At 41.7% G+C, this 1861-nt stretch overlaps 1 protein-coding gene across 1 annotated transcript; it reads left to right on the forward strand.

Moving 5' to 3' along the window:
• Window positions 1-566: 566 nt before the first annotated feature.
• Window positions 567-1617, forward strand: LOC119243819 (lymphokine-activated killer T-cell-originated protein kinase-like). The gene is given in 2 exon segments (XM_037509729.2): window positions 567-947; window positions 950-1617. Coding segments are annotated over 2 exon segments (969 nt in total). The 5' UTR covers window positions 567-592; the 3' UTR covers window positions 1564-1617.
• Window positions 1618-1861: the final 244 nt, after the last annotated feature.

Below are 1861 nucleotides of genomic sequence, written 5' to 3' on the forward strand. Positions count from 1 at the left end.
ATGGGAAAATTTTGAAGAAATTTTAATTCTATCCTGCAAAGAAATGGCTAATCACTGTCGGGTTTATTCATCCAAGTACTTGTTCCTCTTTCTTATTTCATGCTCCTTAAAATCAGTCTTCTACTAGGTATCCTCCGAGATGCACTTGGCAAGTAGGAACTCAGTGCATGTTTTAGAGTTGAATTTACTTTCCAAATAGAGCCACTGGGGAGGAAAAAAAGGAAAACCCTTGTATAAGTGAATATATATACCAAATGCTAGATATAACATTCCCTGTTTACTGTGCTTTTGCCATATGTATGTACCAAGTGCCCTCACATGTTTTCCTCCTAGCATGTGACCATTTATTGCATAAAAACATAGACATCTTCATTCCACTTGGCAGCCCGCTGCCTAGCTGTTCCTCAGACATGGCCCAAGAGCCAGGAGAGAAAGAGGACGGGTGCCCGCGGCCGCGACTGTTGGCGAGGGGCGCTGGGCGGGCCGCTGCGCGGGGCGGCGGGAGCTCAGGTTTTCTAGGCGGCCTTGGTCCGACCTCTCGTTACCGGGGCGGGTCTCCTCCGCACGACCAGAGATCTAGAGTAATACTACAATGGAAGAAATCAGTAATTTCAAGACGCCAAGCAAATTATCTGAAAGAAAGAAATCTGCGTTATGTTCAACTCCATGTATAAATATTCCTGCCTCTCCATTTATGCAGAAGCTTGGCTTTGGTATTGGCGTAAATGTCTACCTTATGAAAAAATCTCCAAGAGGTTTGTCTCATTCTCCTTGGGCTGTGAAAAAGATTAATCCTAGGTGTGCTGATCATCATCAGAGTGTGTATCAAAAAAGACTAACTGATGAAGCAAAGATTTTGAAGAGCCTTCATCACCCAAACATAGTAGGTTATCATGCTTTCACTGAAGCCAGTGATGGAAGCCTGTGTCTCCCTATGATTTATGGAGGGGAAAGTCTCTGAATGACTTAATAGAAGAACGAAATAAAGATGGCCAAGGTCCTTTTCCAGCAGCTGTGATTTTAAAAGTTGCTTTGAACATGGAAAGAGGGTTACAGTATCTACAGCAAGAAAAGAAACTGCCTCATGGAGACATAAAGTCTTCAAATGTTGTAATTAAAGGTGATTTTGAAACAATTAAAATCTGTGATGTAGGAGACTCACTACCATTACATGAAAATATGACTGTGACTGACCCTGAGGCCTGTTATATTGACACTGAGCCTTGGAAACCCAAGGAAGCGTTGGAGGAGAATGGTGTTATCACCAATAAGGCAGACATATTTGCTTTTGGCCTCACTCTGTGGGAAATGCTGACTTTGCCAATTCCACACATTAATCTTCCAGATGAAGATGACGATGAAGATAAAACTTTTGATGAGAGTGACTTTGATGATGAAGCATACTACGCAGCTTTGGGAACTCAGCCCCCTATTAACATGGAAGAACTGGATGAATCGTACCAGAAGGTAATTGAACTGTTCTCCGTGTGCACAAATGAAGACCCTAAAGACCGTCCATCAGCCGCACACATTGTTGAAGCTTTGGAGATGGACAGCCCGTAATTCCCTCGGGTCACAGACCTCCACTTCAAGTCTGGCTAGTTTAGAGAACTGTTCTGTTGACCATCACACATTTATATAGTTCTGTGATGATCTTAATTATTAGACTTTTTGGAAGCCTATTTTAGAACCATAGCACCTTGTTAATATTGGGACAACTTTCTGGTGTAATTACTATGTAGTGCATTTTCTAAAACGTTTAAGCATCTAGCTGCTCAAGTATTTGAACTTGTTCATGCAGATTTAAAACACTAACAATAGAATGCTATACATTCTGTACCTAACATGACTTTAGATTGAT

The sequence above is a fragment of the Talpa occidentalis genome, unplaced genomic scaffold (assembly GCF_014898055.3).
Source record: "Talpa occidentalis isolate TD23 unplaced genomic scaffold, MPIMG_talOcc4v2.1 talOcc4.13, whole genome shotgun sequence".
NCBI lineage: Eukaryota > Metazoa > Chordata > Mammalia > Eulipotyphla > Talpidae > Talpa > Talpa occidentalis.